The sequence below is a fragment of the Marmota marmota genome, unplaced genomic scaffold, assembly GCF_001458135.2.
Source record: "Marmota marmota marmota unplaced genomic scaffold, marMar, whole genome shotgun sequence".
Taxonomy (NCBI): Eukaryota; Metazoa; Chordata; class Mammalia; order Rodentia; family Sciuridae; genus Marmota; species Marmota marmota.
Genome location: NW_025999896.1, coordinates 3311703 through 3332299, shown reverse-complemented (window position 1 = coordinate 3332299; position 20597 = coordinate 3311703). Strand labels below are relative to the sequence as shown.

At 35.2% G+C, this 20597-nt stretch overlaps 1 protein-coding gene across 1 annotated transcript in view; it reads left to right on the top strand.

The window, feature by feature from the left end:
* The first annotated feature begins 1568 nt into the window (after window positions 1-1568).
* The window catches only part of Myh8 (myosin heavy chain 8), a 29602-nt gene continuing 10573 nt past the window's right edge, over window positions 1569-20597 (top strand). Inside the window, exons 1-22 of the mRNA XM_015504488.2 lie at window positions 1569-1722; window positions 1926-1969; window positions 3252-3487; window positions 4340-4483; window positions 4671-4827; window positions 7954-7981; window positions 8084-8192; window positions 8292-8384; window positions 8510-8573; window positions 9241-9339; window positions 9427-9530; window positions 9708-9846; window positions 11021-11139; window positions 11228-11377; window positions 12609-12779; window positions 13949-14258; window positions 14371-14438; window positions 15993-16080; window positions 16166-16283; window positions 16625-16748; window positions 16840-16976; window positions 18643-18898. Coding sequence (XP_015359974.1) covers window positions 3278-3487; window positions 4340-4483; window positions 4671-4827; window positions 7954-7981; window positions 8084-8192; window positions 8292-8384; window positions 8510-8573; window positions 9241-9339; window positions 9427-9530; window positions 9708-9846; window positions 11021-11139; window positions 11228-11377; window positions 12609-12779; window positions 13949-14258; window positions 14371-14438; window positions 15993-16080; window positions 16166-16283; window positions 16625-16748; window positions 16840-16976; window positions 18643-18898 — 2688 coding nt within the window. The 5' untranslated portion in view covers window positions 1569-1722; window positions 1926-1969; window positions 3252-3277. The remainder of the gene's footprint in view (window positions 1723-1925; window positions 1970-3251; window positions 3488-4339; window positions 4484-4670; window positions 4828-7953; window positions 7982-8083; window positions 8193-8291; window positions 8385-8509; window positions 8574-9240; window positions 9340-9426; window positions 9531-9707; window positions 9847-11020; window positions 11140-11227; window positions 11378-12608; window positions 12780-13948; window positions 14259-14370; window positions 14439-15992; window positions 16081-16165; window positions 16284-16624; window positions 16749-16839; window positions 16977-18642; window positions 18899-20597) is intronic.

The window sequence follows — 20597 nt, the reverse complement described above, 5'->3', positions numbered from 1 at the left end:
AAAAAAAAATCATATTGTCAAGGAGGCTTTCCCTAACTCAAAGACTGCAGGTCATACATAAATTTTATATATTCTCAATCAACCTAATGATTTTAAGAAAATATTGATATTTTTAACCAAGTGTGTATGTGATTGGTTTCTGGATTCCAAATTTTGTACCATATTTCCGTGTCAATAGCACATGGGATTTGATGTCTAATAGGGCAAATTTTCTCTCATTATTCATCTACTTCAAAGTCATCCTGACAATTCCTACAGTCTACTATATGAGTTTTAAAATTAGTTTCTTAGAATATGTGGGAAATTCTATTGGGATTTCAATTTTGATTAATTTAGTAGGTTGATTTGATAAGAATAGATGCTTTTACAATAGTGAGTCTTTGGATCCATAAGTTTGATATATTTTTTGTTTATTTTAAATCTTCAATTTTTTTTCCTTCATTTTCCCCCCAGTTTTCTGAATATAGGGATTCTACACAGAATTTTTACAAGTAATATCAAAATAATACATACATAAATGTACAAAAAAGATCTGGAATATTACAAACCAAACTGATATTGGTAGCTACCTCTGAAGAGAAGTTCTGCATGAACCCCTATGAGCTCATGAAAGGAGAATTTTAGCCTAATGTATAAGGCTTTAAGTTTTACACAATTAAAATGTAAGAGGTCACACAACTGCCTATATTTATCAAAACTCGTAGAACTGCAGTTATTCTGCATTCCATCAATTATGGGAGTTACATGAATCAACGCATAGGTTAAAAAAAAACTCATAGAACCACTCAACAAAATAAGTAAATTTTATTGAAAAGTTTAAAATTTTTAAATCTGTAAGCAATTATATAACTGTCACTTAAAATAGGTAAGTTAGGATGTACATAAATTATACCTCAATATTCATGACCTTAAAAGAGTTTAATTTAAAAAGAACAACCATAACTTGTTTAAAGAATAAAGATAAAATTACATTAGTGGTATGAAAATTACCTATGATATATTAATTTTTAAAGCAGATACAAGATATGCATACTATGTATGTGTGTACAATAAGATCTCACTAATAAATCTGAATCATATCTCTCCATACTGGGATTATGAACATTCTTTTCTCTTACCTGTATTTTTTTTCCTATTGTGCACACATTAATTTCTAATAATAATTTTCTTCAGTGTTAGCTGGTTGGGCACTGGCTCAATTGTGGAGACTCAGCAAAGAATCTCCTCTCAGTTTGGCTTTCCTGCCTGAGCCCAAACTCCAAGGGTGAGCCTTGGCAATGGCCCAAGGGAATGCAGTGGGGGTTCCCGTGAGAACAAATGAAAAACACTGAAGGCCCTGACAGCAGTGTGCCTCTGGTATCTGATCATTTGGTTACAGGCATGCATGAAAGAGTTTGCCAAACTGAATATAGCTCTTAAGAACTGACTTTGAGGTCTCATAAGGCACTGTCAAAGATTTCCTTCTCAACACACTAGAAAGCATTCTCTGCCACCAGATTGGTCCCTGTCAAATTATTTATAGGCAATTGGTTCACATACTCAAAATGGTATGAATACTTCTAATTATATCCAAACATGCCAAATGTCACTACAAACTATGCTGAGGGTTCATGTTGCCAAATGTGTTGCCTTAACAAAGAGGAGGTAGTTGCAGCATCAGCACAGTAGTTCCTATATAAACAGGATTGGCCCTTGAGCCTTATCTCCACCAAGAACTCAGAGGTAAGTGATGGGGTCTTGGGAACCCAAGGACCCCTAAAAGAAGAAAGAAGTGAGCCTGCGGCTATCTCTGAGCATGAAACTCTTCCTCCCAACTTTAATTTTTCTTTTCATAGAGCCAGGCTTTAGGACAGGGAAATTTTAATTCTGTAACTGTATTACTAAAATTGTAGAGAGTCACTAATTAGAAACTTCTTGTTTTATAGTGTGGGACACTTCTGACCCTGCATTTTCTTCTGGAATTCCAGAGGTAAGGTTTGGATTGATTTAATCATTGGTGATAGAGAGGATTTATTTAGTCTAAGGAAACTTTGAACAATTCTTAATTATACACCAATTCCATGTTTTTACAGTTATAGCAATATAAATACTTGCAAGTGACTACTTCTAAATGCTGGAGAATCTTTTTTTTTTTTCTTTTTTCAAAATGTCTTATCTTTAGAGATTACTATTCTCAATTGAGTTCCAGGGTTAAAAGACCATTTAGGACAGAATGAGTTTTGACAGTGAGTTCTCAGTGGTTCTTAAAACCATCCAGGGCAATAGAGTATCCCACACCAATCTCCCTACTGCAAAGCACTGAACACTTAGACATTTTACAAACATTTTTTAAACACCCTAGAAAAATTCTTACCAAAAAAAAAAAATGAACGCAAACATTGTTAAAACAATATTTTAGCTATTTTTGATTATTCACTGTTGTTGTTAGAAATATTATTGTTCTTTTAAAAAGTTGCAAGTCTTTAAATGAATAAAGAACCTCATGGAATTTATATGGGAAGAGGGCCTCTATGATGAAGCTCTCATTTCTTGTGGTTAGATCTGTAACTGACAGATGAAATCTCTCATGGCATAAGGAGAGTGTCAGAAGAGATTTAGGAATTAGAACAATGCTAAGTCTCTTGGTAACAAGCCAAATAATGAAAAAAATCCAGAGAACAAGGATTTATTTAGATTCTCTTAACAAACCACTAAGAGACATAACACCAAAAAGCAACATAAAGAAGAGGTTAATGTTAATTATTTGAATCATAAGAGAAAAATGACTATCTGAAAGACAAAGATATTTTTGATAGCTTTGAAAATATCCTTAATTTGCATAAGATAAACTTTCTTTCCCTACTATGTGGTTGTCCTAACATATGGCCGATGCAAACATTATGCAGAAGGAGAAATGAGGATTCAACAATGACAGATCCTATCCATCACTGGTTTTAGCTACAGAGATTGTTAAAGCTTAGAAATAAAAACATGTGAGGATTCCATTCTAACTCAATTGTAGGTACTCCACCTGATGATCAAGGTATATAATCTGGAAAGGAAACTTACAAATTGTAAAAATGAAGTGTCAAATTACAGTCTCATTCCAAACTAGTCCTTTAGCTTGTGTTAGAACACCAGTCGATGTTAAGATTGGAAGATTAGTCACAGCAGCAGCTAAACTCAACACTTTGTTCATTTCCCAGCCTAACTTACCTTAATGATTTCTGCTTTCCCTTTCTACCTTTCTTGTTTTTTTTCCCCCTGCACAGAATCCTCTGCTACATAAACTGCAGCCATGAGCTCGGGTTCAGACGCCGAGATGGCTGTTTTTGGTGAAGCCGCTCCCTACCTTCGAAAATCAGAAAGAGAGCGGATTGAGGCCCAAAACAAGCCTTTTGATGCTAAAACATCTGTCTTTGTGGCGGAGCCCAAGGAATCCTATGTAAAGAGTGTCATACAAAGCAAGGAAGGAGGGAAAGTAACTGTCAAGACTGAAAGTGGAGCAGTAAGTAAAAGCATAAGGAGAAAATAATCCCCATTTAATTTCTCTTTATCTCCTATTGCTGGAAATCTCCAAGCCTGTTGCTAATACAAACACACTTCTAGTTAGCAGGTAGACATCAGATTTAAAAGGCAAAAGAATTCACAGCAGTAACTGCATGTCTTCCTTTCCAACTTCATATAGGACTTTAACCCATTAATACAAACCATTTCTCTTCGATTCCCAACTTCCCAGTCTGAATCTCCCAATTAGGAAAGTAAAAAATAGCTTCTCTGACCACAAGAATTCTTCAGTTACTTATTTAGTTCAATAATGTATTAATATCTCCTTTACTTCAAAAAGAAAAAAAAAAGCAGTTGTTTTATAATGAATAGTAAAAAAAAGAATAAAAAGATATAAATTGATAGATAAATCTGGATAGGAAAAAGATAGTGGGAAGAAAGAAAATCTTTTAAAAAATGGATAGTGCCACAATGAACATGCATGCAGGTAATCTCTTTGATACATTGATTTCATTTCCTTTAGATATATATCCTGGAGTGAGATAGAAGGATCATGGGGCAATGAGCGGGTAGAAAAAGGGTGATTGGATTTGATCGATGCATGCTGTAATGTATGTATGAAAATATCACAGTGTATCCACTGATATGTACAATTAGTATATATTAATTTTTAAAATGGTAGTATCCTAACTTATCATAAGAAACATTTTCTTGGCATTAAACTCTAAATAAATATGTTTATATGCCTTTAAAGAATATAAAATAATATAACAAAAAGTATGTGTGATTAGTTTTATATCATAAACCCTATCTCCAACCATTAATTCTAACTCGTCTCCTGTTTCCTTACCAGACTCTAACTGTCAGGGAAGATCAAGTCTTCCCCATGAACCCTCCGAAATATGACAAAATTGAGGACATGGCTATGATGACCCACCTAAATGAGCCCGGAGTACTGTATAACCTCAAAGAGCGCTATGCAGCCTGGATGATCTATGTAAGTGTCCTTCAACATCTCTTTTTAGTCCATTTATTTTTCTGAAACAAGAGACAGGAGCTAGGGATATAACTCAGTGGTAGAGAACTTGTTTGGCATGTGCAAGGCCCTAGGTTGAACTTCCAGCACTACCAAAAAATAAAAATAAAAAAGCAAGATACATATTTTGAACTATCTGATTTTCTAGACCTACTCAGGCCTCTTCTGTGTCACTGTCAATCCCTACAAGTGGCTGCCAGTGTATAACCCTGAGGTGGTGGCTGCCTACAGAGGCAAAAAGCGCCAGGAGGCCCCACCCCACATCTTCTCCATCTCGGACAACGCCTATCAGTTCATGCTGACTGGTGAGTAAAGCGTGTATAAATAGACTCTACAATGAACAAACAGACTGCATCCTAGTCTTATTATAATAATGTATTCCAGCCACTTGGGACTTCACTGTTTTCAAAGAACTTTCACAGTCATTATGTCATATTTCTTCCCAGGTGAAACTCGCTGAATTCATTGTCCTGCCAAGCTAATACAGCTAGTAAATGGCAACCTATTTAATTCAAGTAGAAGACTTCTGTAAAAATAGTTATTACTGTCCAAAATTTTTTAAACTTTCTGATTTGGGTACAAAAGAGTTTAAATAAAAATTTTTTAAAAGAATCTACATTCACAGTCATGGAGGAAAAGACTTCTCAGCCACAGCTGGAGGATTTTGTGAGTTTTTATCTTTATTTTCAAATGGCACAGTTAATTCTGCCAGCCTCTTTGGTGAGTGAATGAGGCATCTATTCACAGAAATGTATTGCCAGCCTCTCTGGCACTACTAGAACATGAATAAAGAAAGATCTGTGACTCTCCTCCCAAAGATTGTGAAGGGCTTTCCTACCAGAATGGAAGGGGAAAAAAATCTACTTTCACTTTGGGGAAAAAAAAAAATCTCTTTTCTTTGAAACATTTTTTTAAAAAACTGTATGAAAGTCTGTTATTCATGCCTTATCAGAGCATAAACAAGCAGCTTAGATTCACATTAGAGGCCCAAATGTAGGATTAAAACCTTTTATCTTAACATACCAAATGTTTTGCCTCTGGAAATATTCTAAATTCTCTAGTTTCCTGTTCTTCCATGGAATTTTGGAAACTGAGGGGCTTTTTTTTTTTTTTCATTTTTCTTTCTTTTATTTTTTCATTTTTCTTTCTTTCTTTTCTTTCTTTTTTTGTTCATTTCGTTGCACTTTCTTTTAAATTGTCTTTTATAGAGGGAAAGAGAAGAAAAAAAAGGATAAAATAGGAATATCCTATTATGAATTATTCAGGAGTTCTACAAGGATTCTGTGCCAGCAAACTGCTCTTTGGTTGTCTACAGAAGCTAGCTACCTCCCAAAATTTATCCAAATGCTAGCTTATGTCAGAGATTTTAATACTCAGCAGCTGCATTTACAAAATCATGGAAGCTATGTACATCACCCCTACTAATTCCCCAGGCTTTGGGGCTACTCCAAACCCAAGGTCACCTATAGGTGACCTTTGTTTAAAATCATGCACAACTGTGGCATTCAACCTAGTTAATATTATTTTAGCACTGCCAACAGACACCAGAATGTTGTTATCTATTTTCCACTATGTGCGATAGTATCTTCCATTATTTTGCTTATAGTAAAAATAAAATCATCTGAATATGATCCAAATCTGCATTCTATTTCCCTGAATAGAACTTTAAAGTTCTTTAAAGCTTATGTCTATATCTATATCTAGAAATGAATACAATGTTAAAAGGAAAATAAAAGTAAGTAAACTCCAAAATTCACAATTCCAGATCTCTTCTTATTTAGTATTATCAGCAATCAAATTAGTGACATCAAAGACTGGAAGGAGACCAGGTAGCAGAAAAATATGTGAACTGGAAATCAAAAACATAAATATATTTGAGTTTAACTAGCTTGTAATTAATATTAGAAAAGTCACTTTTTCCTCTTTATGTCTCAGACTATTAAGACTTTACCTAAACAATTTCTATGGTTTCTTATGATCTCAAATTTGTATAATTCTTTTTAAAGAATTTACCAAAAAATTATATGATGCTTGAGGTTTTCTTTTTTATTAATAATAAATTTATTTATTTTAATTAGGTATATATGACAGCAAAATGCATTGATTCACTGTATACAATTACAGCATAACTTTTCATTTCTCTGGTTGTACACAATGTAGCATGGCACCATATGTGCAGTCATACATGGACCTAGGGTAATGATGTCCATGTTATTCCACCATCTTTGCCTGAGGTTTTCTTTAAAATAATTCAGCGAGTTTGGTATGGGGTTGAGATGATATAAAACTGGCTGGTTAAACTGAAAATTTTATGCTATGTATATTTTACCACAATAAAAAAATTTAAAATTGTTGTATCTATAAGATGCTCATACAGGGACTCAGTACATTATTGTGTCCACTTTTGTGTACATTTAAATTTTTCTGAAACAAAATTTTTAAAAATTAGTAAAATGTGTACCTCTGTGCATAATATTTTTCTATTATAATATGGCTACTATTAAAAAAAACAGAAAATAAATGCTGACAAGGGTATAGAGAATTTAGAATCCTTGTGCACTGTTGATAGGAATGTAAAAATGGCACAGTTACTGTGGAAAACAGGTGGTCTCTCAACCAATTAAAAATATAATTATAGTATGATCCAGCATCCATTTCTGGATATGTACCCAGAAGAACTGCAGCAGGATCTCCAAGAAATATTAGTACATCCATGAGCACCATTCACAATAGCTAAAATGTAGGAATAATTCAAAAATCCATTAACATATTAAGATATAGGCAAAATATGTTATATTCATATAATGATATATTATTCTGTCTTTAAAAAAAAGAAAATTCTGATCTGTGCTATATGGATGAACCTTGAGGAAGTCATGCTAAGTAAAATAAGTCAGTCACAAATAAAGACAAATACTATTTTACTTCACTTATACTATAAATATAAGGTATTTATAGTAGTAAATTCAGAGAGACAGGAAGTCGAATGGGGTTGCCAGGAGCTAGAGGAAGAGGGAAATGAGGAGATAGGGTTTAATGGTTATGGTATGTCAGTTTTACAAGATGAAAGAGTTCTGGAAATAAAAGGTAGTAATGATTACAAAACATTATGAATGTACTTAATATCAATGAACTGTACATTCACATGTTGTTAAAATGGAAATTTTATGCTATGTGTATTTTACCACAATAAAAAATACAAAAAAAAAAAAAAGAAAGAAAAAGAAATGCATGATTCTTTTACCTCTAATTTTCACAAACTTTACACCAAGCATCAATTGGCTATTTGGAGGGCTAGACACAAAGCCAAAATCCTAAACAAAATCTTCAACAAGTTAAAAAGAACAAGCTTTGTCTGAGCTGAATCGATTTAATTATCTTCCTATTGAATGCACTTTTGTTTTAACTGATGATCTTGATTTCTTTCACAGATCGTGAAAATCAGTCAATCCTGATCACGTATGTGATTTTCTTCTTCTTCTTCTTCTCTGATTTGCAGTGATTGTCTTAGATGTTGGCAATGTGGGTCATAGTTCTGATCTCTTCTGATTTGTTTGACAGTGGAGAATCTGGTGCAGGGAAGACTGTGAACACCAAGCGTGTCATCCAGTACTTTGCAACAATTGCAGTTACTGGAGAGAAGAAGAAGGAAGAATCTGGCAAAAACCAGGTGCGCCTGACTGCCATGGTCAGAATCCAGGCTCTAATTAGGGGTCTTAGGTACTGAATTCTTGAGCCCCAGATGTAAGAACTGCTCTCTCCTTTGCAGGGGACTCTGGAAGATCAAATCATCAGCGCCAACCCTCTACTAGAGGCCTTTGGCAATGCCAAGACCGTGAGGAATGATAACTCCTCTCGCTTTGTAAGTCTCTTGTTCATGAAGCTCTTCTCCATCTTCAAGTGTCGAGTAGCCATGTCTGAATTATTATTTCAGTTTCATCTCTCTGTATGCTTTGATTTTTTAATACTAATCTTTATCTTTTCAAGGGTAAATTCATTAGAATCCACTTTGGTACTACAGGGAAGCTGGCATCAGCTGATATTGAAACATGTGAGTAACAGGACTTCTGACAATCCAAACAGAGATACAAGTAATTTCATTTCCAGGGTTATTTTGCAATACTTACTGTGCATGAAGCCTATAAAACAGTGGCCTGCTGCCTTGTTGCTTGTGAGCTCATGCCAGAGTTCCCCCAGATTCACTGTACACTCCCCTTATCTCAGTCTGAGATTGATGGTCCTATAGCACAACCTAGAGAATATCTGCTTCAGAAGCAGCTATGATTTTTTTCCCAAAACAAATACTAGGACTACCTATGGGTTCCTATGAGTTACCTGTGAGGTTGCAATATAACTTTACTCAATAAATTTTGCTCTTGATCTGAACTTTGATGTGTCCAAGGTAGCCCCTCACCATGGACTGAATCTGACATCATCCAAGGAAGGATGAGATATTAGATATTAACTAAAATAGAGTTCACATATCCTCCATATGAAGCTGTTTTTGTTCCAGAGCAGGTATGCTTCGATTTCTACTATTAGATGACAAGAAGCATAGGAAATGTCATATGCCTATGTACAACTGCAGGATGGTCATCCAGGTGCAATCTCAGTGAAGCCAAATGTAGTGCCCTCAATTTTGACTAAAGACACTGAGGTTCATTTAATTTGTTAAAAGAAATGATATTTTTTTTCTAGTTGTCTTTCTCTCTTTCTAGATCTTCTGGAAAAGTCTAGAGTTACTTTCCAGCTGAAGGCAGAAAGAAGCTACCATATTTTTTATCAGATCACTTCCAATAAGAAGCCAGATTTAATCGGTAAGAAAGAACCTAAATTCATAGATGTTAATATTTTTATAAAAAATTTCTAATATAAAACATAAACTCTGAATTCTGTGTACCCAGAAATGCTCCTGATCACCACCAACCCATATGACTATGCCTTCGTCAGTCAGGGAGAGATCACTGTCCCCAGCATTGATGACCAAGAAGAGTTGATGGCCACTGATGTAAGTCAGTCTCTCTCTCTCTCCGCCCCCCCCTCCTTTTTTCTCTCTCTCTCACACACACACATACATGATTTTTAAAAATCCATGTATGGTAATGATGATAGCAATGTACCATAAATTTTCATAAATATGTAGTGTCTTCTTCCCTAACTTTTGTGCCCTTATCTTTTCTGGTAGAGTGCCATTGACATCCTGGGTTTCACTCCTGAAGAGAAAGTATCCATCTATAAACTCACAGGGGCCGTGATGCATTATGGGAACATGAAGTTCAAGCAAAAACAACGTGAGGAGCAAGCTGAACCAGATGGCACTGAAGGTACCAAATGAACCTTCATCAGGGTTTAAATCAAGAGAATATAGCAACAACAACAACAAAATATTAAACCCTATCCTACACTCATCTCTCCTTTATGGCAGGACTTCTAAAGGGAACAAACACATTTATACACTCCGCATGCTTTCCTCATCACTCACTTTCCTCTCTCCATCTCTCCTTCATTTCTATCCAGCCCAAATAAGATCCAATATCCACTCACAAGCCTAACCTAGGGCCAGATAATTGGACATAAAATACAATGAACTAGTACTCCTGCTTTGCCTCAGCAATGGTGGGTCATTATATTAGATAATTTTGCATACTGGTCTATTTTATCATTATCTGGACAAGACTAGGAGCTGGCAATAGAGGATCTGCCCAAATACTGGATAAGGGGTGAAGAATGCCCCTAGGGACATATGCATGTATATGTGAGTTGTGTACATATAAACCTGTTGGCAATATCAGCAGCACATAAGATTAAAAAAAAGGATTTGAGAAAAAAAAATCATGTACTCTGCATATGACTAGGATATGCAATGTAATGGATATACAACACAAAGCTAGTTATCTGCTCTTTAAAGCCATTCCTGACCACCAAAGTTTAACATTTGTTCTTCCCTCCTCTAAACTTTCTAGAAGTTACTTTTGAACATGACATGTGTCATTACATTATAGTCACTAAAATTTTAGTCAGAATCATCCATTTTAATTTAATCCCCACATTTTCAGATAAAGAAATCAAACCAGTAAGGTTAAATCCAGAATGGCAAAACTAAGATAAAAATCCAAATATTCTGATTTTTACTCCTCCCTACTATTGAGTATTAAGGTTTATTTATCTTATCTTTTCAACTATATCTAAAATGTCTTAAAAGCAGAGACTATGAATTTTACCTTACATAAAATATTACAATAAACACTAGACACATGTTTACTTTTAATGAAAAACTTCTCAGAATCTACTTGGAAAAATCACTAAAGGCCAGTATACATGATCAACCTTTCAGAGGCAATTACATGTCCTGATGTACAGAGAATCTTATTTGACCTTCTATAGAATTAATTAAAGCTTTTTATTTAAATAATAAGAAAACTGGACTGGAAGAAAATGGAAAGATTAAGTTAAAAAGGATGTGCATCATTAAACAGTCCCTGATTTGTGTGTCTGCAGTTGCTGACAAAGCAGCCTATCTCCAGAATCTGAACTCCGCAGACCTGCTTAAAGCCCTCTGCTACCCCAGGGTCAAGGTTGGCAATGAGTATGTTACCAAAGGTCAGACTGTGCAGCAGGTAAGCACACAACTTCAATGAATCACACCCATCCCAGGCCTCCATGACATGTTTTTAATAATATTAACAAACATTACTGTTTATGAAGGTGTACAATGCAGTGGGTGCTCTGGCTAAAGCTGTCTATGAGAAGATGTTCCTGTGGATGGTCACCCGTATCAATCAGCAGTTGGACACCAAGCAGCCCAGGCAGTACTTCATTGGGGTCTTGGACATTGCTGGCTTTGAGATCTTTGATGTGAGTTATCTTAATATTAATACTAAGTGAGGGGGAGGCAATTATGGGATTTGATATACTAGATATTTTCATTATTCACTTACATTTACAGTGTCCACACAGTTTGTTCCAATGATGCACCTAGAACAAGACTTATCTCCAAAATATCCAGGCAGTAATAGAATGCAATAATACTAATAACTAACTTTTATTGAGCAGTCAGTGTATTTCTGGCACTATACTAGGGATTTCAAAAGGTTACTTCATTTAATCTTCAAAACAACCCATGAAGGAGAAGTTAACATTGCCTTTAGTTACATACAAAGAAGTTGAGATTCAGGGAAGTCAAAACAATAGCAAAAGATCTAACAGACCTTCAAGACAAAGCCACATCACGAACCCAGATCTGCAGCATTTGAGCCACATGCAGGCATCTTTCACGGAGGAGAAAAGGTAGAAAGACGTCCAGACATAAATGATAGTCTTTCCTTGTCCAAGTTCATCTTATACAAATGATTTAACGTCCAGGAGGATTTTTTAAATGTTTGATGTAGAGATAATAGCCTATTAATTTCACTTTATGCATCAATTTAAGATAAGATTTCCTAGCTGGGTGCTGTGGCTCATGCCTATAATCCCAGTGGCTTGGAAGGCTGAGGCAGGAGGATCATGAGTTCAAAGCCAGCCTCAACAACTTAGTGAGGCCCTAAGCAACTCAACAAGACCCTGTTTCTAAATAAAATAAAATAAAAGGCTAGGGATATGGCTCAGTGGTTAAGCACCCCTGGTTTCAATCCCTAGTACCAAAAAAAAAAAAAAAAAGGATAAGCTTTCCTTAATAACATGACAACCAAGGTGAAACATGAACTTTATTTTGAATTGTAGCATTGGGGCAGTTAAATAAGGGAGGTGTTCCAATAAGTTTCTTTCCTTTTTGCTCTTAAATCTGAACCACAGCATACAGGACCATGATTGCATTTTTAATGTACATTCTTGTCTGTGCAATCTTAAAGTGAAAAGATACCTTATAGTGTAATTGATACCTGGGCCCCTACAGAATGTCCAGAATTCATAAGAAAGACTCATGTCAATAATGATCATATTTTCCTGGAAATTTTGAAGGAAGAATAAGTACTTTAAATCGTATCTCATTATTCTATTACACATTGTTTCAGTAAAAGAAAATTTTCAGTAATGAATTTTACCACCATAAAAAACAGTTAACATTGGAAATCTCTTCTGTTTTGAGCAGTTCAACAGCCTGGAGCAGCTGTGCATCAACTTCACCAACGAGAAACTGCAACAGTTTTTCAACCACCACATGTTCGTGCTGGAGCAGGAGGAGTACAAGAAGGAAGGCATCGAGTGGACCTTCATTGACTTTGGGATGGACCTGGCTGCCTGCATTGAGCTCATTGAGAAGGTCTGTTTGGCTTCCAAGGAAAAGTCAGGCTGTGAGGATTACTTTCACATATGTCTTCAGTAATTTTAGAAAGTTATTACTGTAATCTCAAGTAATTTAAGATCTGAGTGAACTGGAAAATAACTATTTAGAAATAACTTCTTCTATGACTCTTACATTGGAAGGATGAAAGAGAGGTTAATTTTGTTCTACCCAGTTTTCCTTTTCCTTTCTTTTCTTTTTTTCTTTTCAGTACCGGAGATGGAACCCAGGGCCTCACCCATGCTAGGCAAGCACTCTAACTCAGATTCATCTTCAACCCTTTTTATTTTACTTTGAGACAGGATCTCACTAAGTTGCTCAGGCTGGCCTCAAACTGTGATGATCCTCCTGCCTCAGCCACCTGAGTAGCTAGACAGCAGGCATGCACCACCGTACCCAGTCAGTTTTATTCTAATACCAATACAAACACAATTTTAAAGCAGCACTGAAATTCTACTTGAGGTCTGCTTCACCAGAAGAATCACCCTTATTAGATTAACTATCTCCATTACGATCCAATATGTCATTATAAAAGACTTCTCTAAACAAAAATGAATGCACAGGTGATACAGTTGGTGCTTTTATGAAAGCTAATTTGTTAAAGTCAAACTGCTCATGCTACTTCATAATGTGTTTTTTTAACTTTTTTTTTGTAGTTCTAGATGGACAGAATGCCTTTATTTATTTTTATGTGGTGCTAAGGATCGAACCCAGTGCCTCACACATGCTAGGCAAGAACTCTGACACTGAGCTATAACCCCAGCCCCATAATCTATTTTTAAGGAGATAAATATACAACACTTTAAATAAAGTTTGGATTACTCATACAATTCCATTATTGTATATAGAGTCAACATCATTCTAAGTAAGTAGGTTCTTTCCATAGCAAAATAAAACTTTGACATTTATTTAATAGAAAAAGAAGTGTGATTATTCAAAGCATCTTTAAAAATCACCGCTAATTGCTCTGCTGACCTTTGGATTTGTAGTCAGGTATTCTTTTAATTGAAAATAATGCTAGATTGAATGTGAGAAAAAATACACACACACACATATTTAATTGAGGGACTCATAATTTTACAAAATAACAGATCTATATATTTTGAAAGAGAGGCGACTGATACCACTATTTACTCTTCTGAATCCAGCCACTGGGCATCTTCTCCATCCTGGAAGAGGAGTGCATGTTCCCCAAGGCAACAGACGCCTCCTTCAAGAACAAGCTGTATGACCAGCACCTGGGCAAGTCTGCCAACTTCCAGAAGCCCAAGGTAGTCAAAGGCAAGGCTGAGGCTCACTTCTCCCTGATCCATTATGCTGGCACTGTAGACTACAACATCACTGGCTGGCTGGACAAAAACAAGGACCCCCTGAATGACACTGTGGTTGGACTATACCAGAAGTCAGCAATGAAGACACTGGCCAGTCTCTTTTCCACATATGCTAGTGCTGAAGCAGGTACTTTCTATGTCCTTAATCTAAATTAAACCTGTATCCATAGAGTGTTCACATAACATTCTAGCCTTTGGGATTCTATTATAATTGATGGGTTTTCTTCTTTTTACCATAGATAGCGGAGCAAAGAAAGGTGCTAAGAAGAAGGGCTCTTCTTTCCAGACTGTGTCAGCTCTTTTCAGGGTAAAATGCTAATTTAAAATAAAAATATATATTCAGCTTCTATAAATTATTATAATTATAGGATTTAGAAAGGAATGGAATGTTAATAGGAATCAATTCAAATATTTACTTTTGTCATTCCTACAGGAGTGGTTGCTTTATTCATTATTCCTTATTATGATTATCTAATGAATTCAGGAATGCCAAAATATTCTTAGAAGCTTTTTATTATATAATGACCTGATTTTTAAGGAAGCATAGCTGAACTTCATAGCTATTTTGTGAAGGTCATATTCCTATTTCCTAATGTTGCCCTTTGAGAATGTTTTTGAGTTTCTCTTTCAGAATGAGCCTGAATATATTCTTTTTAGAATATCCTTACACTATAACACATCTTTGTCCTCTGAAGTGCATTTAATTTTTTATATCAGCTGAAAAATCCTAGTGATTTAAATGAATAAGATAAAAAAATCTCTTGAAATTGAAAGAATAATAATTTCACTACAAATGTAATTTTCTTATGTCGTTGAAGAAATGGTTCTTCCTAAGGGAAGTACATAATACATCTAGTCTAATGCCTGCTTTATGAAATTTTGTGTGGCTAAGTCTCACTCCCTTCAAAACTAAAATGCAGATATGGCCCATAACCTCTGACTTAAACGGAAAATTTCTCTTGTTCTTTTCCTTTCTCACTACTGATTTGCATTAACTCACCAAATAGACTCAGTTTGTTAAATTGTTCTTATTATATGTTTTCAAGACTACAAACTCACATTACTTATTTCCATTTCCTAATGGTTAACTGAGATACAGAAAAATCTGTCTTCTGTCTTCTTAAAGATTATGCCTAAGAAAGACTGATCAATATTTATATGTAAGATTTTTATGGCTGGATGAAACATCCTCTCCTGTCATAATCAATCACTGTATTTTTGGAATAACTATCCCATATGCTGCAGACCATGTTCTTGGGTACCCAAGATCAATCCACACAAGATTATAAAATCTCAAAATTTTAGATTTGTCAAAAAACTAAACAAAACTAGAAGTTAGAGGACCCTGGGAACAATGAACTCAAGGAAGGAATCGAAAAAGTTGAACAATTGTTAATCTAGGTTACCTCTGTAAACTGCTAGCAACTGTGAAAACTATTAGCACTGAAAGAGACAAAAGAGACCAAAGGATCATATCAACTATTTTCAGATGAAGCTCAGAGAGACAAAAGGGATTTTATAAAGTCAGGCAGCTCATTAGTGGCAGAGAAAGGCCACTAAGTCTTTTGTCTTCTGATTCCCAGTTGAGAACACTTCCTGTGTATCAAGGCTACTGACTTTGCAGTCTGTTTATCAAACAGATCCTAGATGTTATAAATTAATTCCTTAGAGGTCTACATTTCTTCCCAGCCCTCTGGCCTTCTGGCTACTTAGCAAAATAGAATCCTGAGACCTTCAAAATACTGAGCAATTGAAGCTCCATAAGCTTATGTCTATTAGTTAAGAGAGTATCATATAATTATTTTTTTAAAAAATCCAAAACAGAACTTTCTCATCAAGTCCCTTCTATTTGGTTTTCTAGGAAAATTTAAATAAACTGATGACCAATCTGAGGAGTACACACCCTCACTTTGTACGGTGTATCATTCCCAACGAAACCAAAACTCCTGGTAAGAAACAGAGCATGAAATAATCAAGCAGGAACAGGTTTGAAAATTCAATGCCCAGAAGTTAAATTCTCTTCTTTATTTTTAGGTGCCATGGAGCATGAACTTGTCCTGCACCAGCTGAGGTGTAATGGTGTGTTGGAAGGCATCCGCATTTGCAGGAAAGGATTCCCAAGCAGAATCTTATATGGGGATTTTAAACAAAGGTCAGTTCTCTTTGTTGTATTTAATCAAACGTTGTGAAGATTTTATCATCTTAATTGCTGTCCTCTGTTATTCTATTTCATGTAATCTTCTTGGTATATATTATAAAATTAAGAGGTTTAATAATACAGTTTTGAGGTAAAAGTACAGGATAACAGGTTAGAAGAACAATAGGAAGGAGGTATGCAACAGAAAATCATAGTTTCACTATCTGACCTTAAAGAACAGTTAGACATCCTACTTTGACTTTTGTTCTTAAGATTTTTATTGATATTTCTTTTTGGTGTCATTTGAATCTGGAATCACACCTTCCTAACTATTCTTCATCTGTCTAACTTAACAGATACAAGGTTTTAAATGCGAGTGCTATTCCAGAGGGACAGTTCATTGACAGCAAGAAGGCTTCTGAGAAACTCCTGGCCTCTATCGATATTGATCATACTCAGTATAAATTTGGACATACCAAGGTACGTTACTTATTTATGCCTGATCCAAGTACCTTCTGCCATTTCTGTCTCATGTAGTATGGGGATGATTTGTGACTCTTCCTTTCTCCAGGTTTTCTTCAAAGCTGGTCTTCTGGGTCTTCTGGAAGAAATGAGAGATGAAAAGTTGGCCCAGATTATAACAAGAACACAAGCTGTCTGTAGAGGATTCCTAATGAGGGTAGAATACCAGAAAATGTTACAGAGGAGGTAACAATGATATAGAATATCAAGACTATAATTATCAATTAGACTGGAGATTCCCAATCAGACTTCATCATTCACTAATTCTTTTGTTTTGTGGTTAACATGTGCCTCTCAACCCTATAATACATCAGCTTTTGCTTCACAGCTCATACTTGAATTCCCTCCAAAACTTCTCTTGCCTCCAATTTCTCCCTTTTCAACTATGTCACATATAGCCACAGAAACAGTTTGCAGAAAGCACTATTTTCATCAAGCCATATCTGAGTTTGTGGCTCCCCGTGGTGTGCCATATCAAATCCAAGTTGCTTTGTTTGGCTTCAAGGCCCTCTCTGTTCCCCACCTCATCTATCATTTCCAACCACACAGTCTTTTCCAGCCAGGCTAAACAGTTTACTTATCTCTTATGTTCATGTTTTCACAAGTCCTGTCCCCTCATCCAAATTTATCTATTTAAAAGTTCCATTTCTCCTTTCTGTAATTAACCTCACCAAGCTTATCTACACATTCCCTCTCCTCACACACATCTTACGTTCATTTTGCTTGACTGTACTTATTCAGGTTCACATTACTAGTGTTCTCAAGGCTTTCCCATGTGTCTACATTATGGTTTTGCCATAGTGTCTGCCTTCTCAGACTTGTAGTTCTTAAAAATTGGACCTATAGAGATAGAATTTTCATTTTAACAAACTTGAATATAGATACACATTGTTACTAGTTACTTAAACCCTTTTAGTCTATTGGTATACTTTGCAGAAAGGGTATATTCTATTACTATTTTTTAGTTTTACCTAAGATTAAACAAATTTTAGAGCATAGTTCATATTAAATACTCAGCAATTATTAATATCTAATTAAGCAGATAAGACTGAGGCCCTCAAAAGAATTTAGAAAAACCACTGTATAATCTGAGGAAGCTAACAAAAGAAGAGTGGATATTTCAGTGGTGATTAAAAAAGAGAAGTTTAAAGAAAGAGATGACAAATCAGATGGTCACTTTAGGTGGGGCAATTCTGAAATAAACCTATTCCATTTCACAGCTAACATTCATATGGCAAGAGCCAAGCAACACAAGCAACTTAAAATTGCTACATCCACTCCCAAATCATTACCACTGTAATAGGTCAAATGATCCTTCAGTGAATGGGTATGCTACTCATAAATTCAAATATTTACCCTCCAAAGTCAGCTTCTATCCTAGTTTGATGGAAACTAAGAAAAAAGAATTGCTCAATAGGAACAGAACTTATTAGCAAAGTAGTTGTGCTGAGGACTGCAAACTATGAATGTGAGTGTTCAGAGTACATGTGTGTAAATTTTGCATATACAGAATCTGACATTCATGTACAAAGATTATCATTAAAAGAACAGTTCATGTGCAATAGTCATAATAATATTGCATCTAATGGATCAATCTACACTGATATTGTTTTGTTTTTGTTTTTTTGGTAAGGAGGATTGAACCCAGGGTTGCTTAACACTGAGCCACATCCATAGCCCTTTTTTAATGTTTTATTTTGCGACAGGGACTTGCTAAGTCCTTGGGGCCTCACTAAGTTGCTGAGATTGGCCGGAACTTAAAATCCTCCTCCTGCCTTAGCCTCCTGAGTTGCTGGGATTACGGGCATGTGCCACTGTACCTGGCAACACCGATATTTTTATGTTATTTCAGAGAAGCCATTTTCTGCATTCAGTACAATGTCCGTGCATTCATGAATGTCAAGCACTGGCCCTGGATGAAACTCTTCTTCAAGATCAAGCCCCTCCTCAAGAGTGCGGAGACTGAGAAGGAGATGGCTACCATGAAGGAAGAGTTTCAGAAAACCAAGGATGAACTTGCCAAGTCAGAGGCAAAAAGGAAGGAACTGGAGGAAAAAATGGTCACTCTCTTGAAAGAGAAAAATGACTTGCAACTCCAGGTTCAGTCTGTAAGTACCCCATATTCTGAACACTCTATGTTACCAAATCTTTATCTGAAATGAGCATAGAGTCTAACTAACAAAATTGTCTTTTCTTGAAAAAAAAAATCTCAGGTTTTGATGTTATTGTTGTAAGTATTTCCTGATCTTCCCATATTATGTGAGGAAGGAAAAGCACAATTACATCCAAGTTACAAAAGGGAAAAGGGAAGATTGAAGAATTTATTCAATAACATCACAAAATTTAATTGCCACAATAGAATCTAATTGAAAGTAAAGCCCCCAGATCTCAGTGAAGTATTTTATTCCTTTGTCTTGGCTGCACTGTCTTGGCCTTAAGAGTATAGTCTTATTTTCTAAACACAAGTGTATGAGATTGTCTTCAAATTCAAAAATTACAGTTAATATTTTTTGTCTCTATACCTCCTTTCCTCAACACCTGAGGTTAAACATAATAAACATACTTGCATTGACTTGAACTGAACTACCAAAGAAGGAGGCCAAGCAATGCAGCCTCCCAATTCCTCCTTTGATGCAAAGAAGAGTTCTTAGGCCTCTGTTTATGAGTCAAGGAGTTCTGTCAGGGTGAGAAGTATATTTGTCACCAGCATCCTGGACAAACATAACCTCCCATTTCCTTAGTTCAACAAGCCCAACATGTCATAAGGAAGCTATAAAGAGGATAGTTTTCCTAAATTTTAAGTGATTTTCAATGTTTCCTCTGATAGTTTCATTTATATGAAAGTTACACTTTTCTCAAAACACAGGAACCACAGCCTATCTTTACCTCTTTCCATAGTCATGATCAGTTAGAGAATACTTATTGAATACATCACCATTTTTAAAAAAGCAAAGGAACCATAAGAGTATCATTATCACCCTTTTTTATTACACTTATTTTCAAATAATTTTTTAAAATGTAAGATATAAACAAAACAAACTGTGAGAAGTTAAAGAAATTCCCTGAGGCAGAGTTAATCTAATAAGTTGTTGGCTGAATTGATTTTAATATGAGTCCTTTAATCAGTCACTTATAAAAAAATTTTACAAAGCTCTCTATACAGTTTCTCAGAATTACATATACATTCTAAAGTTCATTTTGAAGCTAATAGGTAATTCTTTAAATGGAAATGGAAATGTTAAATAATTATAGTGTTGTTATGGACTGTCAAAAAGGTTTCAGCTTAATAAAATGCTTAATAGTGTTTAAGTTATTTTTCTTTTATTTTTTAAATTAAATCCGGCAACTAGTTGTTGATAAGAGGAGGGAACAAACAAAATCAAAACTAATTGATTTCATTTAATCAACATCTTTGAACATTACAGCTGAAAGGCCCTTGGCAATCATTTATTCCAGTCTCCTTTTTTACATATAGGGGAAAAAAAACAAGAATAAGAGAAATAAAACAATTTGCCCAAGAATCCAGACTTCCTTTTGCACTGTCTAGATGTCTCTCACTCCTCTACACACTATTTTTCAGAGTCAATGGCATCTATGATCCAATCATTATGGAGACAAGTGAACTTCTGAACCTAAATCTCACGTCTAATTAGCCACATTTCTTCAGGCCATGTAATAAGGTTCACTTAAAGTGGAATTTATATTCATACTGAAAAATTCAACAGAATTCAATAAAACACTAATACTTTGTGCAAAGAATAAGTTTCAAAATCAACACCAAGTTCTCTAAATGTCTTAATGAATCTC